The sequence below is a fragment of the Emydura macquarii genome, unplaced genomic scaffold (genome assembly GCF_026122565.2).
Source record: "Emydura macquarii macquarii isolate MOO-44397 ecotype Brisbane River unplaced genomic scaffold, CSIRO-AGI_Emac_v2 contig_2308, whole genome shotgun sequence".
Taxonomy (NCBI): Eukaryota; Metazoa; Chordata; order Testudines; family Chelidae; genus Emydura; species Emydura macquarii.
Window position 1 is genome coordinate 3806252 of NW_027132445.1, and position 22266 is coordinate 3828517.

Sequence of the window (22266 nt, forward strand, 5' to 3'; positions counted from 1 at the left end):
TGCAGCCCAATATGCCATTAGCCTTCTTGACATCCAGGGCACACTGCTGACTCATATCCAGCTTTTTATCCACTGTTACCCCCAGGTCCTTTTCTGCAGAGCTGCTGCCCAGCTCGTCGGTCCCCAGTCTATAGCTGTGCATGGGATTCTTCCTTCCTAAGTGGAGGACTCTGCACTTGTCCTTGTTGAACCTCATTAGATTTCTTTTGGCCCAATCCTCCAGTTTGTTTAGGTCACTCTGTATCCTATCCCTACCCTCCAGGGTATCTACTACTCCCCCCAGCTTAGTGTCGTCCGCAAACTTGCTGAGGGTGCAATCTACCCCATCCTCCAGATCATTAATAAAGATGTTGAACAAAACCGGCCCCAGGACCGACCCCTGGGGAACTCCGCTTGTGACCGGTTGCCAGCTAGACATGGAGCCATTGATCACTACTCGTTGAGCCCTATGCTCTAGCCAGTTCTCTATCCATTTTATAGTCCATTCATCCAACCCATACTTCTTTAACTTGCTGATAAGAATACTGTGTGAGACAGTATCAAAAGCTTTGCTAAAGTCAAGGTATATCACATCCACCGCCTTCCCTACATCCACAGAGCCAGTCACCTCATCATAGAAAACAATCAGGTTGGTCAGACATGACTTTCCCTTAGTGAATCCGTGTTGACTGTTCCTGATCACCTTCCTCTCCTCCAAGTGCCTTAAAATGGATTCCTTAAGGACCTGCTCCATGATTTTTCCAGGGATTGAGGTGAGACTGACCGGTCTGTAGTTCCCTGGATCCTCTTTCCTCCCTTTTTTGAAGATGGGCACTATATTTGCTTTTTTCCAGTCCTCAGGGACCTCCCCCTGTTGCCACGAGCTTTCAAAGATAATAGCCTTGGCTTGGCAATGGCTGGCCTTTTAAATCTTAATAGCTTCAACATGTGAAAATTACATGATCTGTGCAAGTCCACAAATGATTAAAAACTGCCTACTGCTAATCCAGTATCTTTGGGTTTCTTTAGGATTGAAATAATCCAGGGTAACAGCTATAGTAATCTCTGCTCAGTGGAATTGAGTAACTATGCATCTCAGAAGTCTTAACTGAAGAGAAAAGAAGGCTTTGGCCAATTCAGTTTTGTCCCATAGTTGTTTGAAAGGACATAAGTATTATCCATGCTAGGAGAGATGTGCAAAATTTTTCAAGCTCCTGTGCTCCCACTGACAATGCCCACTGGAAAATCAGTATCTCTTTTCAAAAAGTGGAGGAATCAAAAATGGCCTTACATACAATGGTGTTGCACTTTGGTTTTGAAAATTGTGAGCCAATTAATATGTAAACTATTCTAGAGACAAATTAACCACACTAGTACTGCTTACAATGCCAGCTATGTGGGAGAAAATGAAATTCCTGTGCTGTCCCATATACCATGTATTTCACCATCTTATATTTTAGAATTACTGTATTATTTTTAGTTCATTTTATCATTAAGTGCCTGTTTTGATGATGTGACTAGGAGGTGGGTTACAGCAGAATCCAGTAATCAGAATATTTATAAGTGAGGCATACACCTTATTTGGTGTTGGTTCGTTGGGAGCCTAGATACCTCTGGAGCGTGGCAAATGTGTCTTTTAATAACACTGGCGGATTGTACAACTGAACCGTGAATATAGTTGGGCAAAGAGTGAAAATAATGTGCACATATTTCATCAGCTTCTAAAATGAAATTTCACTTTGGCTGTGTTAAGCCTTTTTATGTTAACTTTTGTTAACATTTATGTGAGCAAAATGAGTGGTGGCAGATCATGTAGTTTTTAGTATTTTCTTGTACCACACTATACATGTGACCTGGCCTAAACTCTGGGGCAAGAAGATAGTTCTCTATGTCCTTATAGTCTGTGAGTTGTCTGTTGAGAGATCAGTTAGCACCAGTTGTGTTTTTGTTGTTGTTGTTGTGGTTTTAATATAAGGCCACTAAAAACTGGAACTAGACTGTGAACTCATTTCAGCTGTGCCACCAATCATCAGTCAGATGTTAACTGCCTTCAGGTACTGTTAGCATGGGTGAGATATTCACCAATGGCCTTGGGTGAAAAGCCCCATGTTCCATTACCAATCTCTTAAACCATCCAGTCCTCCATGTCCATCCATATGTACCAAATGCTTCTCTAAGTTTACTGTAAGTCCAGTAATTAAATTAGAATAAAAATCAAAGTTGAAAGATGTTTAACAGTAAAAGTAGGGGTCCCATATATCCACTATTTTGGAGAGCATAAAGTATTTGGGCCAAAGTTTTACTGTTTGTAACTCTGCGAAAGTGAGATTAAAACAATCTGTTGTCTTACTGCAACATGCATCATTCCCAAGAGTGAGTGTCATCAGCCATTCTACTGAAATGTTTTGTAAAGCATTTCCTGGAAAGGCTAACAGTGACACTCATTGAGCTGCAAGCTAACCTACGATGCTTAATTTCCTAGAATTTTTAAAAGCATATGCAACTCTTGAAACCACCAATAGGTGGTATGAAATTCACATAGTACTCACTAGACTGTCCATATCCACTGAACATCATCTGTCATCTGTTCTGCTGTTTTGTCTGTTGATTCCCAGCAGGCATGTAAGGTTGTGGAGTCTGGTCTTTGTGTCAGTGGCAGTTTGCTCTACCAGCCACAAGCAGGTGCAGACTTCCAGGCCAAAGAGGGGTGATGTCACCATGAGGATGAGTAGTAAGAAAGAAATTCTAGGGGATCTAGATTTCCTTTTAGGAGGCTCCCTTTATGGAGAGGGAGAGGAGTAAAACTCAAGGGGATACATGTAGAAACACCTTCTTGGAAGTTGGTTGCATATGAATGTTAATATTTTAGTCTTTTACCATACTAACGATTGGCAAGATAACCAACATGAAAATCTTAATCATAAAAGAGATCCGCATCACTTTGCTGCTAACACTCAGTTATATTTTGTCACTTTAGTGCCCATCTTGTAGCAGTGTTTTGTCCGCAACAATTAGCGGTGAATATATTGGCCCTTAATACTGCATATCCAGTGGCAATAAATATCTATCTCAAAATATTGCTGAGGATACGATATCTAGTTCTGATGATTATGAGGTAGAGGAGAAGACAAAGGTCAGGTGTAGCACTGAACAAAGCTGATAGGTGAAAAAGGGGCCATTAGATCTTTGAGATAGGGAGTGCCCCTTTGTATGTTTATACAGGACTTAGCACAATGGGATCCAACCTGAATGTGACATGTAGGAGATTGTGTAATATAAAAATTAAATTTATTAGTCTTTAAAGTGCTACAGGACTCTCGTTTTTGCTGTATACAGACTAACACGGCTACCCCTCTGGGATTATTATATTAAAATATGCAAGAAGGAGCAAGAAGCTATCATCACAAAATGATGTGATTGCATATGTATATGGGTTTATTAATATGAAAGGAAGTGGCACATTGGCTTTTTTGCTTAAATCTTCAAATGGGGCATGAATCATCAGGAGAAACATGTGCATGCTATTGGATTTTGCAATTTTATGACCTTCTAGGTAGGATCACTCTCACGCTAGCTAAGTTCTTGGCTTACTTTCTATGCTGAAAAACACTGCAAATATCACTTTAGAGAGTTGTTGATCACTTTTTCAGAAAACTTTGATTATCTTCCAAAAACAATGGAATAAAAATGGTAAGGTGTTTGGTACTGTATATTACACAGGAAAGTTGGAGTAGAAAAAGTGAGCTGTTCTATATAAGCCTATTTCTGTACTGGAGCGAAAAAAAGCTTAATCAAAATGCAAAACAACTAATGTTGCCCAGAAAATATCTGAGTTACTGCAGTGGTTTCTAATGAAGGAAGAGGTTAGTAAAGAGGAACATCAGAAGCAACATTTTACAATGAGTCCTGTTATGGTATGAGAAATGGAACTTATATTATTAAACCATTGATTTTTGCTGTCCGATATATTTTTAAAAGTTAGATAAAACATGTCTATAAAAAGAGGCCAGCTTAGCATGATTTTTACATGATCTTAAACAATGGAAAATGAAAATTAAGCCCAGGATTTTCAGTATTTGGTATATTCACAATACGAGAGACAAGCACAGGACATCTCAACGCATAGTTGCCTAATGCAAGGAACAACAAAAATAACTGTAGCCCAGGATTTGTCAGTGTAAAATTAATTTCTTTACTATAAATAATGATGGACTGAAGGAAACATGAGAATTCTTTACTTGCTGTATAATGAGAAACATATGGGAGCTATGAAAGGAATCTTAATATTGCAACATGGAAAAAATTGTAGCTGTCTTATTTTGGTCAGAAAATAATTTTTTTTTCAATTACAGGCTGGTTTTGTGTATAAGGTTAAACTGATGGTTATGTGCAGCTTCTTTGCCCATTACTAGCTGCTGTCTGCTCTTCATTCCACTAGTGGAAATGAATAATATGAAAACTGACTTGTATTACATTAAATTTTGATTTAAGATAGCCAAACGTCATTAAACTACTCTATCTGACTCTAAGTCACACTGCCCTGCACAGCCCTAACTTGCAGTTTCAGAGCCTCAGCATTCAGTGTACCTATTCCAGAGTCTGTGTTGTATTTTCTTGGTTCATGAAGTTTTCCTTCATCCTTTATTGATTGTGATATCCTAGGGCCTTGTCTACCTGGGGATGTTACCTTGCACTTACTGTAGTTTTTTAGCATTAAAACGCCTTGTGTCCACTCGAAACCTCTTTTCAAAGCAATTTATTTCATGTTTTAGGTCACAGTAAGTAATCCTCCTTGGAACGGGAGTAAATCTACTTCACAGTGAGCTTGTTCACTTAAACGTTCATCTTTAAATGCTGGTGCGCAGCCAGGAATGTCCCTTTTCAATACATACCCATTGTAGCAGCTGTGTCCCCTAGCCCTTGCAGAGCTCCTGAACTTGATTGCTCTCTTTGGAGACAAGCATGTGCAGTCTCATCCTGATTAAAAATCACCAGAATGTAGCATCTACAGAGTCAATGAAGGTGAGGGTGAACTCCCAGAACTGGTCTCAGTGCTAAGTCCAAACAAAGGAATTCTGGCAGCAGTATCTGAAGACAAGGGACCATAACAGAACCTCCAGTAATGCTCCCACTACCTGCCCCCTACTATGAGGAACTGGACTGCATTTTTGCAAGCCGTGCCACCACTGAATCCAAAACTCATGTGATGGACAGCACTGCTGAGAGCATGGCAAGCACCCACCAAACCACGGCCTGCTCTCTTGACCCCACGCCAGCCAGGGGGTCTGACCAGGAGATTTATCAGGGCAGCCAAGAACTATATGACTCAGCAGATGTGGACAATACACAAGAACCCCAGGAGAACTGCCGTACTAAAAATGCTGTGGAGGAAAGATCCAGCACCCTGCCTGAAACTGCTGCGGAGGGGAGCTGTGCCAGGAAATATTGTGTGCTGAATTACAGCACAACTGTATAGGAAAATCAAAACTACTTTTTCTGAGTATAAGCTGTCCAGCACCATGCTGGGCAGAGCTCTGAGTCTCTCTCCCACCACTCGGCATTTAACCCTCTCCTACCCAACGGGCTCTATATGATGTCCATGCCAGAGACTTAAAGCTTTGTATTTCTATTCCTCTGCAGTAACTGATCCCACAACCGCTGGCCACCGTCTCCACATCTGAACCCACCTGCTCCCTTACCAAGCTGCTTCCTCACTCTCCCCACTCCACTCATTGTGCCCGCCCCTCTCAAAATGGCATGCATGCCAAAAACTTCAACTTGGAAAGGTTCATTTCTCTGCAGTGTGAACTCCCATAACCATTGACCATGCTTTCCTCATCCCTACCTCCTCCCTTATTGAGCAGCTTCCTGTGCTTTCTCCCTCCCCGCTCCAGCCAATGCTGACTTCCCTCCCCTGCCCTCTTCCCTTGCTCAGGATGTCAGCACCATGAGGGCTAAAACATGGAATGCATTGCATATAAGTCATCTTTATTGCAGATTAAAAAGTCATTAGATAAGGCATGTTGGCTCACAGTTCCATTACTGCACTCAGTTTTCCTGAAGCTTATATATAGTTCATGAGATAAATGCCCCAAATCAGGCATTTCAAAATGCATGGATATTTTAAGGCACTATAATACATTTGGATATAGAATGTTTAATGCAGAATTCTATTCATTTTGCAAAGTACATTGGGGCTAATCTGTAGCAGTCATAAAAGAGATCTGAAGGCAAAGGTAATGCTCAATTTTGGCATCCACATTTCATGGCAAAGCAGCTTTCACAGTGCTGCCCATATAACTAGTGTTTCCCTTCCACTCTTACACCAGTGCGGGGAACACAATCCTGGTAAATTGCCATACTGTACATCTTCCTGGTTTGCCTATTGCCTTTTCAAACAAGACTCCTCTGAGTCCCCTGGGGAATTGCTTCAGGGTTATATCCTTTAGTGCAAGGACAGCCTGCCAAGGTGCACATGCAATTACTGACCTGCCCCTCGCATCCCCCCATGCACCCTAAAATAGAAAAAAGGCATCTTACTTCCTACCCTACAGTTCCCCACCAAACAAACTTTTAAAAAATCACAGGAGCCCATATAGCTTCTCCACCCCCCACCTCTAGTGGTGTATATCGACACACACCAATTAGTACTGACCAACTACTATAGCCAGGTCATCAGAGGTGCACGAGTAGGTTTATCTTGCTAACTTAATATGGAAGAAGGTGCTTTGCTAAAGATACCATCAATGCAGAACTTTCACTGTTAAGTTTTGTTTCTTCAGGATTAGTCATTCAGGAAGTTCCTTCAGCTCTTAAGGTATTTGGCTGTCTGAAGCACCTATAGGCCAGTGCCGGTGATATACTGCAACACTTGATACCTCAGAGTGCCCACAACATTCCAGTGAGTTCTTTTCTGACTGTTGTCAGCAGAGGAGCTCCCTCCAACTATTATAACTGATGGTGGCTTTCACTTCCACAGTCTTGGCTTAGTGCACTTTCCTGTGATTCTTTTCCCTGAATTCCAGCCATCCTCTTTATTTTCTGACCTCAGAGGCCTAAGCTTATCAGTGTGGGCCCCAGATGAGCAGGTCTCTCATAATTACTTTCCTCAGTGTTTCTCAGGAGTGAAGTGCAATGGAAAATTGGAGCCTGGTGTAAAGTCAAATGGATCAGCACTGTAATACATGGGGCAGAGTGCACTCAAAAGCTCTCGGAACATCAACCCATGAGAAATTCATTCTAGCTGAAGCCTCAGTGTACAGAAAGCAAATGAGGCATCAGCACCTTCACTTCGACACCAGGTTTCAGCCTCCTTCATGGAGTCCGGATATTCCAGCTAATGGGCCAATTGGACTTGACACACTACTTCATCCTGAATTTCAAGGAGTCAGATGGCTTCATCCATATTCCTGGTATCCTTACCATCTCAGTTGTTCCAGCAGCCAACTTGGGAAAGTAGCTGAGTGCTTCTAGTAATACAACCTGTATTAAGATAATGGGATAAAGTAATTTAATTTAATAATTTATGGACATGTAAAGGTATGTTGTGATCACACAAGAGTACATATGTTTCTAATACTTTCCAGAACCCCACAACCTTACTATTCGGAAATACCTGTAAATAAAATGGAACTTTCTACCAAACATTCTTTTTCCCTCTGATATTTTTAAACTTGGTTAATTTGGCCACCATGCAAACAATCATTAAAGAGACAGGCTTTCTAATGAGTAGTACTATCAAAAGGACTGAACACATTCATAGATCCTTAGACCCTAAGACCAGAGGGACCACTGTGATCATCTCCTCTGACCCTCTGCATAATACAGGCCATAAAGCTTCCCTGAAATAATTTGTTTGAACTGAAGCGTATCTTTTAGAAAAAACATTCAATCTTTATTTAAAGATTGCCCGTGATGAAGAATCTACCACAGCCCTTGGTAAATTATTCCAGTAGTTAGTTACATTCATTGTTAAAAAATTGTGCCATATTTCCAGTCTGAATTTGTCTAGTTTCAGCTTCTAGCCATTAGATCTTGTAATACCTTTGCCTGCTAGATTGAAGAATCCTCTATCACATTTCTGTTCTCCACGTAGGTAAAATAGAGTGTGATCAAGTCATCCCTTAACCTTCTTTTTGTTAAGCTCCAGGAACTAAATCACTGTAAGTGTATCGCTATAAGGCATGTTCTCCAATCCTTTAATCATTCTCCAGTCTCTCCTCTGAACCCTTTCCATTTTATCAACATATTTCTTGAATTGTGGACACCTGAACTGGACACCTTACTCCAATAATGGTTGCTCCAATACCAAATACAAAGCTAACATAACCTCCCTATTCTTCCTGGAGATTCCCTTCTTCATACATCCAAGGATTGCATTAGTCCTTTTGGCCACAGTGGTGCAGTGGGAGCTCATGTTTTTTTATCAGAATGCCATGTGGTATGAAGTCAAATGCTTTAAGAAGTCTGTGTATGTTATATTCGACCCTATTGGCTTTCTCAGCCGAACTTGTAATCTGATCAAAAAGTTAAATTTGAAATGATCTGTTTTCCATAAACCAGTGTTAATTGGCACTAATTATATTATCTTTCTTTAATTCTTGAAATTCTTTTCTTTTATCAAGTCCTACATAAGCCACCCCATGCTTTTTCCCCCATGGTTGATGTCAGGCTGACAGGACTGTTTTTACCTTGGTCACCCTGTTTAGCCTTTTAAAATATTGACACAATATTGGCTTTCTTCCAGTCTTCTGGAACCTCCCCAGTGTTCCATGAGAGAATCAAAATCAACATTAATGGTTCACAAGCTACCCAGCCAGTTGTTTTAAAACGCATTATGTCAGTTATTTGGACCTGCTGATTTAAAAATGTCTAACTGTAGTAGCTTCTGTTTAACATCCTCATGACTTGCGATTGGAATGGAAAGTGTTTTGTCATCGTGACTACATCATGATATGCCCACATCATTTGTTTTATCCCCAAATATAGAACAAATATTTATTGAATGCTTCTGCTATTTCTGCATGATTGACAGTTCCATTTTCATCTTGTGAAGAATCAATACCTTTGATTAGGGGAATTGTTTGTTTCTAATATATTTAATCTCCTTCTTGTTGTCTTTAACGCTACTGGCCATACATTTCTCCATGTGTCCTTTTGCTTCGCTTATCAGTTTCTACAATTCCTAGCTTCTGATTTTATATTCATTGCTACCAATTTCCCCTTTCTTCCATTCATTATATATTGTTTTTGTTTTTTATAGCTGCATTTACTTTTCCTCTAAGACAGGTTGGTTTTTTAACCAGTGTGGCCTCTTTTCGTAATTGTGGCTTTTGGAGCATCTAGTAAAGTCTTCTTAAACATCTAGTAAAGTCTTCTTAAACTCCCAATTATCATTCACGTTTTTCTGCTTAAATTCTTCTTTCCAGTTGATTTGGCTCATAATTGTTTTCAGTTGTGTTGTAAAATGGTGGAAAAGGCCATCTTTACATAAATATATGAGCAGAACTGAAAGGAAGTTCTATGCAAAACATTTATGTAGTTGTGGTTTTCTTGCTGCCACTTAAAAGGAGAAATGGAGTCATGTTAAATCTAAAACTTAGTATAATATTTCCTGATGTTTTTTTCTCACCAACCATGTCTGTCTCCAGTAGGGCTAGCTATATAATACCATACTACATCTCTAAGGCAGGTTGGACTTTCTGGGTCAGATCCATAACTGGTGTAACGCATTGGAACTTTGTTGATTTCAGTGGTGCTATGATAATTTAAAGCAGCTTTGGATCTTCCCCACAAATTCTTTGTTTTAGAGAAGATCCTGTCCTAATTAAGGATACCTTCTGGGTATACTAGAAGAACAGGGACTGATGCCTATTAATGTTTGCGCGCACTCTCTATCTCTCGCTCTCTCTCAGGAACATCTATTTGAATGTCAGGAAGCTGCAGCATTTAACACCATTTCCAGGACCCATAAGGCAAAGAACTTCTTCAGAGTTTCTTTCTGCTTTGCATTGGAACCACTGAAGCCAGTTTTGAAACTGATAAAAAGGGGCATCATCTGTTGGCAATGGATAGTGCTAGAGAAGGAGGAGGAAGGAAAATCTAGTAACTTTGCAGTATTCTTTATATTCTCTCTCTTTTGGCTCAGTCTGATTACACAAAATGAAATTAAAAGATCAGAGTTTATGATAATGGACAAATCAAATGTATGTAAGAATGATATTGGGTATGGAGGCAAAAATACTCACTGACTAGCAGAAATGTTAACTGCACTGTGTGTTTTATCAGGCTATTTCACAGTATTATATACTCACATTGTCTTCAGGAGCCCTCAATAGTATTGTAGTACACAAGGCTGCAATGCCACAGAGGAGTTTTAATGATATAAAACAGAAACAAAAACCCCACTTAGAATCATAGAATATTAGAGTTGGAAGGGACCTCAGGAGGTCATCTAATCCAACCCCCTGCTCAAAGCAGGACTAAACTCAGCTATATCATCCCAGCCAGGGCTTTGTCAAGCCTCAGCTTAAAAACCTCTAAATATGGAGAATCCACCACCTCTCTAGGTAACCCATTTCAGTGCTTCACCACCCTCCTAGTGAAAAACTTTTTCCTAATGTCCAACCTAGACCTCCCCCACTGCAACTTGAGACCGTTGCTCCTTGTTCTGTCATCTGCCACCACCGAGAACAGCCTAGCCCCATCCTCCCTGGAACCCCTTTCAGGTAGTTAAAGGCCGCTATCAAATCCCCCCTCATTCTTCTCTTTTGCAGACTAAATAAGCCCAGTTTCCTTAGCCTCTCCTCATAAGTCCTGTGCTCCAGCCCCCTAATCATTTTGGTTGCCCTCTGCTGTACTCTCTCCAACTTGTCCACATCCTTTTTGTAGTGGGGGGCCCAAAACTGGACACAATATTCTAAATGCGGCCTTACCAATGCCGAATAGAGGGGAATAATCACTTCCCGCGACCTGCTGGCAATGCTCCTCCTAATGCAGCCCAATATGCTATTAGCCTTCTTGACAACCAGGGCACACTGCTGACTCATATCCAGCTTTTTATCCACTGTTACCCCCAGGTCCTTTTCTGCAGAACTGCTGCTTAGCTTCTCCCCTCCACTTCTACTTCTACCAAGTACTGTTTCTTTCAGACCTATCTTGTTACCATCTCGACTCTCTTCCCTGCCCCATCTTGTCCAGTGAATCTCAAAGCAAGCTGATCTTCCATTAGGGTAATCTGCAGTACACTGGCAGCTCCTAGCCCCTGACTGTAGATGCTCTGAAGCGCTCCCACAGGGTTCTGTAAAAATATGAAGCAATTTCTTAAGGTTACAAAAGACCCTTCAAACATTATTCTGCAGCAATAAAAGTCACTCTTCTCATTCCATTGACATTTTGCATGATCTCAAGGTATTAACTACTCATTCAGAGAGCAGCCACCGTTCCTCATAACATTGAGAAAGATATTAGCATAATCGATACAAAATGTTTCTTAGGTAATATAATCTGTTTGAATAAAATCTAGAACTCAGAAACAAAGGAACATGCTTCATTTTGCAAAGCAGAGGCAAACAGCTTCCTGCATAGGGACTGAGCTATCTCCATCCTGCAACTGTACATGACACAACAGTTTTCCACCATCTTCATATTTTTATCTGTCATTCCAAAATGGATTAAATTATGAGGCAGCCGGGGCAGGATTCCAGCAGACTTCAGTTTAATTAAATTTTCAGCCCTTTCTGTCTGTATCACTCTAGTACATAGCCACAACTATGCTACAGACCCTGATTACTGAGGAACCTAGCTATATTGTACTCATAGTTGCTTCTCTCTTTGCAGGCATATGTGATTGATGAGCATGCAGCCATGCAAGCACGATGGGAAGAGGCATCCAGAGAAACAATCAAGAAAACAACCAAACCATGTCCTAGTTGCCATGTACCAGTAGAAAAAAATGGTGAGTTTATTGGAGAGTAACTAACCCTCACAGTAGCCATCCTTTTTATAATTAATTTTACAGTACATCTACTAATGTGTGTATAGCCATGTGTATGATTTTGTACTTGCCTAGAGAGAGAGTCTAGTCGTCCCTCTAATACGATTTCTGAATCACTTAGAATAGCACCTTCCATGTCAGAGTCACAAAGTGCTTTAAAACCATTAAGTAAGCCTCACAGGACTCTTGTGAAGTAGGCAGGTATTATCTATTTTATAGACAAGGAATATGAAGCTCAGAGAGTCTTAAGTGACTTGCCCAAAATCAAATTAATGTGAATTACTCCCGAGTTACTGTTCTTTCCTCGTAGAGTTTGTATTACAAACTACACCGAGGCGCTTATCACAACCTAACTAAATGACCACATATTGTTACGAGCTGGGCTAAACCTTCTTGTAGGTTAATATAAAATCTCATTGAAATTGATGTGGGAACGCTCCCTTCACTTAACAAAATAATTGTGAGATAGTTAAGGAAGGAAACAGGCTGTTGAGCTTCTCCAACCCTGAAGAGAAGGCTGGCAGCCTGCAGAGCCCCTGCCTTTGTAGAAGCAGAATGCAGATCCCCTGAGCTGAAACGGGAAAAAGACTGAGATGGTGACTGAAGACCCAGTAAATTCTGTTGTGGACTATGATACTCCCAGGGCCCTGTGAGGTAAGAGAGGCCACATTCCTGATGGGAGCTGCCTTTCTTTTTCTTCAACTTAAACTTGTTTGCTGACTAGGGTCTGTTTTGTTGTTTCACCTGGGACTCGGAGAGCAGAAGAAAGGGCCAAAAGGTCTCAGCTGGAGGATTGAGTGCTGGCCCACTAGAAAGACACACCTCCACAGCACCTGCTGGAATGGGAATAGTTGGACCCACACGCATGTGCTCCCCACAAAACTCCTAATGTGGGCACTCTACCATGGACAGACTTGTGACAGAGTCACACCGACAACAAAGCCTGATAAAGTCCATCCAGGAGTTTTGGATTGTGTAGCTGAGTGGCTTTTTCTTGACTATTGAGGTTTTATGCTTGTTTCTTTGTTTGTTTTGCGGGGGGGAGGGAGGAAGGTAGGCAGAACACAGAAACAGAGAAAGAGACAGAGATAAAAAGGAAGAAAGCCAAGCAGCAGGGCCAGTAAGCACAGTGTTACCCTGGAAAAAGCTAGAGTGTGAACTTTGGGGTCTAGTTTTGACTACAGAGGCTTGAGGTTGTAAGCTAAAAAAAGTCTCTTTGTGTTCTTGGTGACTTCTGCACTCAGAGACACATTTCTTTTAAATAAACAAGATTGCATCAAAGAAAGTACCAGACTCCATCAGTTTCTACTTCCAGCAAGAACATCTCCAGGGCCCTGAACTTTGCTTAGCCTCTTGGGTCAAAAAAGGAGCAACAATATGAATATTAATTACTATCGCTGCTACTAATGGAAGATACCAGTTATTCCCACACGGCTTTACAAACACAGAGTAAGACATGTTGCCAACCCCAAGGAGCTAATGCTTCAGGTAGAAAAAGGAGTAAAGAGATTATTAGTGAGAAAGTAGGAAGAAGTGGATTTGAAGAAGGAATGCATAGGGCACTTGACCAGATGGAGACTTATCCACGCACAAAGAGCAGCAGGAATGAATATACAAACTCAAGAATGGGAGAAGGGGATAGGACTTGGAGCAGTGTTGTGAGCAAGTGGGCCAGTAGGAGGAAGAGGGCAAAAAGGTAGGATATGATTTAATAATTTAGAGCCTTAAAAATTAGTCTTGAAACTACAGGTTTTGAATAGGAGTAGAAAAGATAGAAATAATCACCATAAAGCTCCTGGCCATATTGGGAGCAATGCTGAGGTCATGTCCTTCTCATGGCCACTATGTGCAACAGAATCTCCATTTTAATCTACGGAAATCTTACATCATGTTCTTTTCTCTAATAGATGCATGAAGAACATACTTGTATTATTCCCACTAATGGTTATGGACAGTGCCTGCATACACCACTCAGATCAAGAAGAGAATAGACCACACTGTAGTTTTTTTCTGCGAATTACTGTAAAGAGAATTGATACACAAAATGGCTATAAACAGGACAAGACTATCCCTTGTTTGTAACCCGACCCATGTCAAGGGATGTGTCAGAATGCAAAATCTCCAAGCATTAGTAGCAAGTTAGGAATTCGTAGATGTGTTGGAACTGAGGCGTGAAGTATAAAAGGTGCTGTGCATGCTTCATTCTCTGATAATGGGTACAGTACGTTCCAGCTTCTGTGCTGGTATTTGCTGGCTGCTTGCGAACCATTGTTCCATGTGTAATGTTACCCATGATATACAGATTTATATTTTGGTCGAGTTTTTCTTAGTACAAAATCAAAAGGCTGCTAATGCATCTTTGCACAGTACAGCCTTGTTTAGCACATTCTCTTATATCATGTATCAATGTAAGGAATAATTTATATTTAAAAATGAAGTGAGATCTCAGCAGAGCTCTGCACTTTATTTTGTTCCACTACAGATCACTTTGCTGGAAAATGTAACCGTTTGGCATGAAGACATTTTTTAAGTTTCTCTACACTATATGAATGAGAAATATTCAACTTACTCCTACAAATTAGATCCGTTCCCTACTGGCTTGAGAAAGCCAGCAAACAACAGTGTCCACTGCTAACAGAAATGATCAGTGCCTCCCTCTGAGAAGCAAACCTATCAATCTTCCTAAAAAATGGAATAGTCTGTCTAATTCTCCCCCCCCAAAAAAAATCTGATACCTCCTCAGCAGGACTACCTGCTGTGAACACATCATCCCTGTGCGCAAATCCCTCCCTTGCTCCAACTCCACTTCCATTGTCAGTTCAAGGACTTAGTCTTTATCTTCAAAGACATCAACAGGTCAAGATGCAGCTCAATTTGTTCAGTCCACAACCTGTCAAGACAGACTCAGTCCTCTGGGACAATGAGCTTTGTAAAGCACAGAATCAAATGCATGTGAGCTGGGAAACAAAGCATTCTGAGTCAAAGGGGTTCTGCTATGGAATGAGCTTCCAGAGGAGATTAGTCTAATGTGGAGCCAGATCATCTTCAAGGTGTACTGTAAGAGCCTCCTATTTAATAAAGCCTTTCCCACCATAACTGGAATGATTTATAGCGTTATATATAACACACACCTAGGATACACACACTCCAAGCAGTGATTCCTATAACTCAGAATGAGGAAGGCCAGAAGACTCCCTGAAGTCCATTAAGAACCTCATTATACAGGTCTAAAATACTGTATTTTGGAAGTTCTTAGATACCACAGTGACAGGCATGATAAGAAACCCTAATATAAATAGAATATCATCAGACACTGGCAAAAAATCAAAATAAAGTATGTTCCTCTAGGCTCTGTCAACTCTTACTTGTCTTCACTTGAGCTGTCTTTTTTCTTTCCATGGCAGTGATTTCAGATAGACAATTTATCTAAACTGAGTCATGAGACTTTAGTCTACCCTTTAAATCTTGGCCGTTATTTCTGTTTAGTTTTTATCCCTCCCCCACAGTACCTACACCCACTTACACAGCTGCGTGCTGAAATCAGGAAATCCACACACGCAGGATATACGGACCCGAAACATCACAATTAGAGCTGGCCAGTAAAACTTCAATAGAACAGTTTTCCATTGCAGTTTGGTTGAAATAAAAAACGTGCTGAGAAATCATATCAATGTCTCTGAAATTTCTTTTTTGAGGAGGAAGAAAATCCAAGCTGCCACCTATAAGTTAGATCCATTTTGATATTATCAGAACAAAAAAAATTTTTTCCCTTTTGACTTTTCATTTCAAAATTTTTAAATTTTGTTGTGCTATTAAAACAATTGAGTTGAACATGAAATGTTTTGATTTTATTTGAGCAAAACATTTTGAAAAAGAATTTCAAAATGTTGGGGTTTCATTTTGAATTGGACTGAAAACAAAATTTACAATCTTGAAATCCTCCACAAAACAGAATTTTCATTCTTTGCCCAGTTGTACTCGCAGCTGATTGTGAATGTGATTACATGTAGGTTGTCCTGAAAGAATAATTCTAGTAAATTTTTGCTGTTAAATATAGGTTACATGTACGTTACACGTAGGTGAATGTGGTTACATGTAGGTTGTCCTGAAAGAATAATTCTAGTAAATTTTTGCTGTTAAATATAAACAAGGATAGAAATGCCAAGATCTCTGTGGATATCCTAAATATCCCATTTGTCCTAAAACATGCCACATCAGTAAGGGTAATATACCTTATCTACACCATAGGCATCTAAATATCAAAGTTTGCATAGTCTTTGATTCTTCTCTGTTTACGAGAGATTATAAGAGCATCTGGAGTTTAAACTATGTAGAATTCCAGTGTTGTAAAAGATCATAATTTATTGTCAAGACGTTTATTTTCAGCATTTGTTTATATTGTACATTTATGCTTGCGTTAGACACCAGATGTCATTTTATAGTTGACATAGTTACCATTTGAAGTACATTGCTCCAAAGACCATTGGCTATACTTTATGTATAGCCATTTAAAAAAGAACCCAGGATCGAAGCTAGGGGCATGGAGATTAAGTTACTCAAAGTACAGGGCAACGCAAAGCACTTAACAAAAAACACAGGAAACATACCAACATGATCAAAAGAATGCTCCAGATGTAAAGAAGGCTCATTCAACTTTATCTGCTAGTGCCACTTTGAAATAAATATCAGTCCATTACTAAAATCTGTATATCTGGATTTCACAGCTATTAAATCGAAACTCCAGTTGAGAACTGAATTTTGGTTGACTCTTATCAGCTCCTAGTCTAGTGGTGAGCTATCTCTAAGGATCAGATTTCACTTGTTCCTTGCATGATTAGTTGAGGAGGAGGGTACAAAAAGCCTTCTTTCCTTCCCACACCTTGCACAATCTCCTTAAGGGTCAGGCAGAGTTGCGGTCCCTACTCCTCCAACCTATGGAACAAGACTGATTTGCACAGAGGAGCAAATCACATCCAGTAAAGGGATATAGTGACACATATTGGAGAGCTCCAGGAAGGGATTTGGCTGTTCTGCACCGTCCCTTACTCTATAGATGAGTGTAATGGGCATAATCTAATATTTAGAAATTAATTTCAGTGACTTTGGGTTAACAAGCTGATACACATTCTCCTTAAATTGTTTGCCAAAGACAATTGTCTTTGCTTTTTTGCAGGTGGATGCATGCACATGAAATGTCCTCAACCTCAGTGCAGATTTGAGTGGTGCTGGAACTGTGGCTTAGAGTGGAACAGGACCTGCATGGGAGACCACTGGTTTGACTAATAGCCCTATTGGCTTCTGGATCAAGGAGTTCAGAATCAGGCCTACAGTTTGTTTATTTGTTTCCTTGAATATCAAATCACACCAAAAATTGCATTCAGATAATCGTAAGAGTTTTAAACCACAAAGGTAGGAGAAATTCAGATGGCTAGACTCAATAGTGCTGGCACAGGAAGGGTAAATTACAGCTCCCTGCACCAGGGCACCCTCCTGGTACATAAGGCTGGCAACGTTACCACCAGCAACTCTTCTGTTCTTTCAGTTATGATCAGGGCTCCATAAATCTCACTGGCAAAAGTAGAAATGGTGGTATGCACTGGATCAGAGTTGTCCTGACCACTGCCCTTTCTCAGCACAATCTAATTTGGGGAAAATTCTGGCTCTTTACACCTCCCCTGGTGAGGGAAGCTATGACAATTTTCTTGGGGCTTATTATCACTGTGATGGTTCTGTGGAGATGCATTAGGATTTGGGTGTAATTCTGAAAATGTGTTCACTGCATAAACAATCAAAGCAGCTGCATTCATTTTGGTGAGTGCATGTTAACAGCAGTACACCACGGATTTGCCACACCTCAAAATCTGAACATCCTTATTATCTCACCTGCTTTTAATTGTTTGGGCGTTTTTTTTAAGCACTAAAAGGGTTTAGCCCATGTTATAGGCTATATAAGGATTTGCACAACTCACTTCTGGGGAAAATTAAACTCAGTTAAATTACAGAAGAAGAATAAAGCAGTTGAAATGAGTGAACTTTTGTGCTCCTTATTGTAGTTTTGCACCTGGTGTAGATTATTGATTTATACTAGTTGAGAATCTGGCCATTTGATTCAGAACTTCTTCATTAGAAGAAAATAAATTCCAAGGCTAAGAACTTTATGTTCCAAGTCTGAATCAAGAGTGGTTTTTTTGTTTGTTTGTTTTCTTTATGACTGGATTATAAACTCCTGAAAATAAATGTTATTGTTATCAATCCATGTAGATCCAGAGAACATGGGTTCCTACTTAATCATCATTTTGAGGAAACACATGAGAGTATTCAATCATTTCTGTGGGGTCATAGCATAAAAAGTATTTTGGGAGAACAGAAAGATGATGGGGAAGAGGCAGGAGAAAGGGAGAAGTGAGGCTAATAAAACTGAGTAAATGTAGAGAATAGAAAGAGAGAAAAGGCACAGAGGAGAAGAAAGTGTGAGGAAAGGGAAGAGGAGGGGAGAATGTTTCAGAAAAGAGAGCAAAGGGTTAATTAAGCTCCATTGTTCTCCAGGTCTCTGGACAGCCCAAATGTACATGGAACTGGATGCATTAAAGTATGGATTGCAGTTGTGTAATGCAACATAGCACATTCAAAATGTATCATATTATTGGGGGTATTTTATTGTTAAGATCCATATTCCATTATTTGATTTCATGCACTGAGGTATATTTTGTAATTTACATGGCCTGTTATCAACTCACAAGTGATAATCACACTGCATCCAGCAACAGTAATTTTTATTTTTACGTTATGTGACTTGGGAAGTAATCACTACATTTTATAGCAATGAATATTTGGATCAAGCTGAGGCTCAATTCTCTTTCCCACATTTGTTTAACATATTTCTTACAGAGGAAAGAAAACTCACTTTACAGCAAATAAGTTTCACTGAGATAGCACTATCCCTCAAGGGTTAATGTCTCAATTATAATGTGTAGAAATATGCAATTTATGGCCCTGATTCAAATCCCATTGAAGTCAATGGGCTTTGGATCAGCCTCTATATATCTTTTTGGGGTTCAGGTAAAAGAAGGTTCTAAATAATGAGATTGGAAATATCTCTTCTAGAAACAGATCTGTCAGAGGTTTGGGGTTATGAATATTTGTCCATGATATAATCAGGGAAGGAAAGAGGATTAAAGAAAGGAATTCAGGATTTGCCCAGCATGATTTGTTTTCAAGGACTGTCTCTGTAACTGTTCCCCACAAGAAAACCCTCATTGAAATCAGTAAGCTGTATGCACACATCGCACCTGCAGAAGTAGGCTCCAGGGATCAAATTCTGCTGGCCTTCCTCACTTGCAGATCTGAGCCAGGTTAGGCCCTTTGTGATTGGCCTCCATGCAAAGGAACACTGGTTTAAAAAAAAGTATCGAAGTTGAGAGTAAGATGCAATGACGTTAATTACACATGTACCTTCTAAGGGCTTGTCTATACTTACAGCGCTGCAGCGGTGCAGCTGCAGCACTTGGTGAAGACGCTATCTAGGCTGACGGGAGAGCTTTTCCCTGAGAGGCAGTAACTATGTCGACGAGAGAAGCCCTCCCATCAATGTAGCACTGTCTACACTGGGGTTTAGGTCAGTATAACTACATTGCTCGGGGTTATGGATTTGTAGTGTAGACCAGGGGCTAAATCTATGCCATGTTAAATCGGTTGCTGAATCTCTAAGAGCCAGACTCTGCCCTCTTACTCACATTGAATAATACCTTACTCTGCGAGTAGCCCCACTGAAGCAGTAGGAATACTCACTGAATAAGGTAATACTCTAGGTGAGGTTGGCAGTATGTGGTCCTAAATAAAAACTGTTTTACACAAATTCTGTTTATAGATATTGTCTGACATTTTGCAGAATCATAGGAGGGAGTGAAGCCAAAGGAAGTTTAGCAAATCTGAACTTTAGTCTGACCCCTGACTCTCTCAAAGTCTTGATGCAGTGTTATAAGATGGACCTCATTACATTGCAGTACCAACCCAGAAAGTCCTGCACTGTGGGGATGGAGTGCAGATGGCAGGAGTGGGTCTTTGATTGAGGAAAGATGAGTTACTCTGACTCTCATTTTAGGTTCTGGATTGTAGGGTGGGTTTTGGTTTTGGTTTTTGGATGGGACTTTCTTGCACTCTGAGAATCTACCTATCCATCTTAGGTTTTGGAGGCTCTAGGCACTAGGAATGATGTCTGAGGGCAAGTTCTGATGGAGCAGGTGTGACAGCAGCAAGACTGAGTCTGCCAAAGCAGAGTGAATGATGATTGGGTTCTTTAGATTCAAACAGAACTTGCTCAGGCATTCTCAACTTTTTTTTATAAACCTTTGTCCCAGCTCTACAAAAGTATATTTGCAGGGTAACTTCACTGAGTTTTCATTATTGTAGATAGCCTGGTACTCATTTACTCAAGGACTTTTTCACTCTTGTGGTAGTGTAAAGGGGATGCAAAGTGTGTTGAAGGCTCTTTTACATTACCAGAACAGTGAAGTAATATAAATGAGAATAGAGCACAGTATATTTTCCAGGGATTTGTTCTTTTGTGTGGAAAATGATTTACTGTATCGAAAAAAATCAAAAGCAATGTGAGTCTCACAGTTCTTGGGAAAAAACATCCTCCTGAATGTATGCAAACTATGTTATTCTCATATTACATTTGGAAATAGATGTACAATTTAACAGAATATTAAACATATCACAGAGTGAGTCATTAAAGTGTTCTTGGCAATGATTTCCTTCCATTTTATTTAAATATAATACAATTAATATTTTACTAACAGTAGAACATAGAAGGTGGAAAGTCCATCCCGAATTTAAACTAAAAAGGAGATACATTAAAAATCAAACTCTTAACGTGCATGGTTTAGCTAAGAATGCTGTTTACTCAGTGGTAAAAACTTCAGTCTGAAATGCTTAAATGTTGTCCAGCTCATAGACTGTGTGGTCCTGTTGCCGTATGTAAGGGGCTGTAGTGATGGGGTAGGAGGAGAGGTGCACAAAGCAGCAATAAGATGGGAATCTCTCAGGAACCACAGTCCCTTTGTAAGGGTTAGGCCGTGGGACCTACTCTAAAGCTGTTGTCATTGGAGGTTTTTAAGAACAGGCTAGATAAACACCTGTCAGAGATAGTCTAAGTATCCTAGCTCAGTGCAGGGGGCTGAACTAGATGCCCTCTTGAGTTCCTTTCCAGCATAGGCAGTGCATGAGTCTTTCATTTGGGGAGGCTATGCCCTCCAACATTTTTCCTGCCTTAAGGGAGGGCGATGGAGGGAGGGAATGGAGAGGAGTCCACAGTGGGCAGGGCCTTGGGGAAAGAAACTAAGCAGGAGCAGGATCTCATGGAGAGGGGGCGGGGGACACACTCTGGATGCTGGTGGCCCACACACACTTCTAGGGAGCTTCCAGCACTCCTGCTCCTAGGGTACAAAGATGGCAATCCAGCAGCACGCCTCCAAAAAGAGGTGACTCGCATCCGGCATTTGTCCCCTGCATGGCCAAGCCTCTTATACACGCCACCCATGCCTTCCAGCCCTACATTGCTGTGATTCTAGGTTCTCCAGATCACTGTTTCCTTGCCCCTGGATGGAGTCTGGAACAGGTGTTTTGAGGACGGCTGATTCAGGCAGTCTCTCTGTCCTGTTAAGTGTCTCTTCGCTCTTGGTCTCTGCCCTGGCATTTTCCATGAAGTCCTTACAGGCAATGCACATAGTCTTAGGTCCCTTGTGTTAGCAGCAGGTTTGGGATTTTGCCGAGGACAAGAGCTTTGGCTGGGCACACTTTTTCCCCTTGAAACTCCCCAAACTTCAATGCCTCTTCTCCTCAGCCTTTTACTCCCTGTACTTGGAAGGGGGGACAGTACCTGGCGTCTGATTCATTCAAAGGGTGATCTTTCCCAGCCTCTCTTTTGTACTTTGGAAAGAAGTGACTTTTTTGTTGCTCTGGCAATTGGGAACAAAACCATTGCTTCGATCAGAAGGCTTTCAGGCCATTTTCTCTTCTGGAGTCTGTGTTGCAAGTGAGACAGTATTTATATGAGCCTTCTTGACTCTATGGCATTTTGACTCTACATTGTTTATATGAACCATCTTGATTGTCAGGACTGAAATAGCAAACCTCAGGTAGGTTACCCAGAAAATCTCATCTTTAAATCTACAGGCTTTTGGTAAAACAGACTATTCTATACAGCAGTGTTTCCTGAAGTGTGGGTTATACCCCCAATAGTAAGTAAAGTAAGTTTCTATCTGTTACGCTTGCAAAGAAAATCTTCAAAA

The 22266-nt window shown here is 40.5% G+C and overlaps 1 protein-coding gene across 4 annotated transcripts in view; it reads left to right on the plus strand.

Annotated features, from left to right (window-relative positions):
- PRKN (parkin RBR E3 ubiquitin protein ligase) overlaps positions 1-20958 on the plus strand; it is a 1182603-nt gene extending 1161645 nt beyond the window's left edge. For 2 of the 4 annotated variants that reach the window (XM_067560804.1, XM_067560805.1), the window contains 2 exons: positions 11818-11935; positions 17148-20957. In XM_067560804.1, the coding sequence (XP_067416905.1) occupies positions 11818-11935; positions 17148-17257 (228 nt within the window). In that variant the 3' untranslated portion in view covers positions 17258-20957. Of the gene's footprint in view, positions 1-11817; positions 11936-17147 lie in introns of all 4 variants that reach the window. The other 2 variants (XM_067560808.1, XM_067560809.1) reach the window with 2 other exon arrangements.
- The last annotated feature ends 1308 nt before the right edge of the window (positions 20959-22266 follow it).